The 3,059-nt window shown below is 40.3% G+C and overlaps 1 protein-coding gene across 1 annotated transcript in view; it reads left to right on the forward strand.

Annotated features, from left to right (window-relative positions):
• Positions 1–2,774, forward strand: part of LOC140744347 (phospholipid-transporting ATPase ABCA3) — a 28,634-nt gene extending 25,860 nt beyond the window's left edge. Inside the window, exons 30-31 of the mRNA XM_073075911.1 lie at positions 1,787–1,907; positions 2,569–2,774. Coding sequence (XP_072932012.1) covers positions 1,787–1,907; positions 2,569–2,755 — 308 coding nt within the window. The 3' untranslated portion in view covers positions 2,756–2,774. The remainder of the gene's footprint in view (positions 1–1,786; positions 1,908–2,568) is intronic.
• The last annotated feature ends 285 nt before the right edge of the window (positions 2,775–3,059 follow it).

A 3,059-nucleotide genomic window follows, 5' to 3' on the forward strand; every position in this document is an offset into this window, starting at 1 on the left:
GTGCGAGGCGCTGTGCACGCGGCTCACCGTCATGGTCAACGGCCGCTTCCAGTGCCTGGGCACGCCGCAACACCTCAAGAACAAGTTCTCGCAAGGTAAGCATGATACTATGCTATGTATTTTATCCGCCCGCCGCGCCTTGCTGCTGACGTCACACAGCATGGAGGAGTGCGAGGCGCTGTGCACGCGGCTCACCGTCATGGTCAACGGCCGCTTCCAGTGTCTTGGCACGCCGCAACACCTCAAGAACAAGTTCTCGCAAGGTAAGCGTGAGGCTAGCTAGGACCTCGCACTAGAATAGGGCTACGGTATCCCCTGCCTGTCGTAAGAGGCGACTAAAAGGGGGCTTCCGGGGTTGCGGGCGGCAAGTGTGGGAGCTCGAACCGTCCGGAGAGCGACCCCGGGAAGGACGGCGGTATGTGTGGTCGCATGCCGTCGTTCGCTCCACACGGAGTGGCGAGCTTCATAAGCATCTGGACGGAGCCAGACGGGGCCATGCGCCAAGAGGACTCCGGTTGCGTTCCTTTGGAGATTCCGGAGTCCTCTACGCAGCGCTGACGACGGTCACCGGGGGGGTTTCAGTGCGGTAAAAGTCCCACATAACCCGTCGTTGCTCCCACGGCGTCGGGTACCTTTTGAAGGTTTCCCCCTCGTCAACAAAAAAAAAAGGTATCTTCGAAACATACTACTGATGTTTTCTACGTCATTGAGTTTGGAACGAGTTAACAATAACAGCAACGTTAAACGCTGCTGTTTTGGTTTGCAGGGTCTGGTAAGAGGGACATATTTTTAGTCGCCTCTTACGACAGGCAGAGGATACCGTAGCCCTATTCTGATCCCGGAACTACAGGGACCAGTCTTATCTATACCTGCCTAATAATAACAGTGTCATGTGCTGATCTCTTCCAGTTTGTTCAAGGAAGTAAAAAAGTAATATATTATAATAGATTTAATTCCGATGTGGGTATAGTCAAAACTAAGTACTAACAATATACCTAAAGCCAATAAAAACATCTAATTCCTATTATTAGGTATAAGTTACAGGTATCCTTATTAGATATAAATTGAAAAATATTTAACTATGTCCGTAACTAAATCAAAATAAATATTGACAAAAAATAAATACTTTATTCTTGCAGTCACCATTATCAATGAAATTTGTTATTAGACTTTGGTTAAGTAAAAAGCGTTGAACTCTGACTGTAATTTTCACACAATTGATACCTACCTACTAACCTACTACCTAAGATACCTACTAACTAAGATACCTACGTGCGGCCTTTTTATTTTTTTTTGTTTACGAGGGGGAAACCTTGAAAAGGTATCCTATGCCGTGGGAGCGGCACGGGTTTATGTGGGATTCTTACCGCACTAAAACCCCCCCGGTGGCCGTCCTCGGCGCTGCGTAGAGGACTCCGGGATCTCCAAAGGAACGCAACCGGAGTCCTCTTAGCGCGTTGCCCCATCGTGCTCCGCCCAGGTGAGCTTGACGTTCACCACACCGTCTGGTGGACACGGTATGCGACCACACATACCGCCGTCCTTCCCGGGGTCACTAGCCGGGCGGTTCGAGCGTGTTCGAGGCTTGTTTTGGCCCGCAACAAAAAACTAAAGCTGTAAGCCTAATGAATTTGCATTGGAAGAGGTTTTCCTAAGCTGTATTGTATATCACGTGTCTATTTAAAAATTTAATACATACAAAATAAAATAGGTATTTATGATTACACGTTATTTTGGGAACTAAATATTGAAAAATAAACGCACCTACTGTTCTTTTTGATTTCAGGTTTTACGTTGACTATAAAAATGAAAATGAGTGAAAGTGAAAACGATTGTACGTCGACGGAAAGTAGTACCGAGGTTATCAAGGAGTACGTGAATGATAATTACAGGGATCCAAAATTGATGTAAGTTTTTTACTAAGTATTAAAAGAGCGTGCAGTCCATCTGGTTGTAAGTGCTCGCTGTTATCTATGGTCATATAGACATTTATAAAATTAACATTAAATAGGATATGAGTCTTAACAGTATTCAGCCACAAATACTTTGCTAAGTAAGAAAAAGCTTTGTAAGAACTAAGTTGGAATGCGTTAGGTGTCTCTGATCTATAACACGTTTAAAATCGAAACACTTATCTGTTATACATCAAAAATAAGCGTAGCAGTAATTCCGCAGCAGTGATGTCATGAAGGGTTTTACCACGCCTAAATCTATAATATACATTTCAGCATAACGGATTAGTACAAATAATAAATAAACCTACCAACGCAAATGAATTAAATTTCTTATCTAACGATACGATAAGCCCAAATAAAGTCATAAAAGTATTGGTTTCGGATGTTATAAATTTTTATTTTATATTTTTAAAGTTTTCTTATTTAAATTCCTAGAAATTATAATGTTTTTTAAATTTGTTTTTAGTTTAATTTTTTTATAAAGTGTACTCGTTAAATATCAATTCTTATACACCAATTAAAATGTATATACATTATATACGTATATACATTTAAAAACAAGATTTACACTATTTACATAATAAAGTTTTTCATGATATATTTCATGTTTCAGGGAAGAATATGAGGGTCTACTAACATATTACCTCCCGGACCGCACCATGCCGTGGTCCAAGATGTTTGGCGTGATGGAGCGCGCCAAACGAGACTTCGATGTGGAGGACTACAGCATATCGCAAACTACTCTGGAACAAATCTTCTTACAATTTACAAAGTACCAGAAGGAATGTCAAGATACTTAATATTTGCATTGCACGATCTATTGAAAATGAAAATAATGCGCTATAGTTTACCTACTTATATGCGAGTTTTACCTACTTACTTAGTTTAAAATTAATATCTTAAATAATTGAGTAAAACATTGTGTGTTCTTTAAAACGAACGAGAGCATTTTATAACACGACACTTAAAATAAGAATTATCTCTAGTTCCTAATTTTTTACTTTTGGTTTTAAATTATTTTGTAATGTGCTAGGTTATAGGTAGTTAAATTGTAATTACTTTAGACTTATAGCAACGAATGGGGGTGAAAGTAAAACAGGTATA

This window comes from Epargyreus clarus, unplaced genomic scaffold (genome assembly GCF_041222505.1).
Source record: "Epargyreus clarus isolate Ecla_fem2 unplaced genomic scaffold, WU_Ecla_fem_2.2 ptg000008l, whole genome shotgun sequence".
NCBI classification, from domain to species: Eukaryota; Metazoa; Arthropoda; class Insecta; order Lepidoptera; family Hesperiidae; genus Epargyreus; species Epargyreus clarus.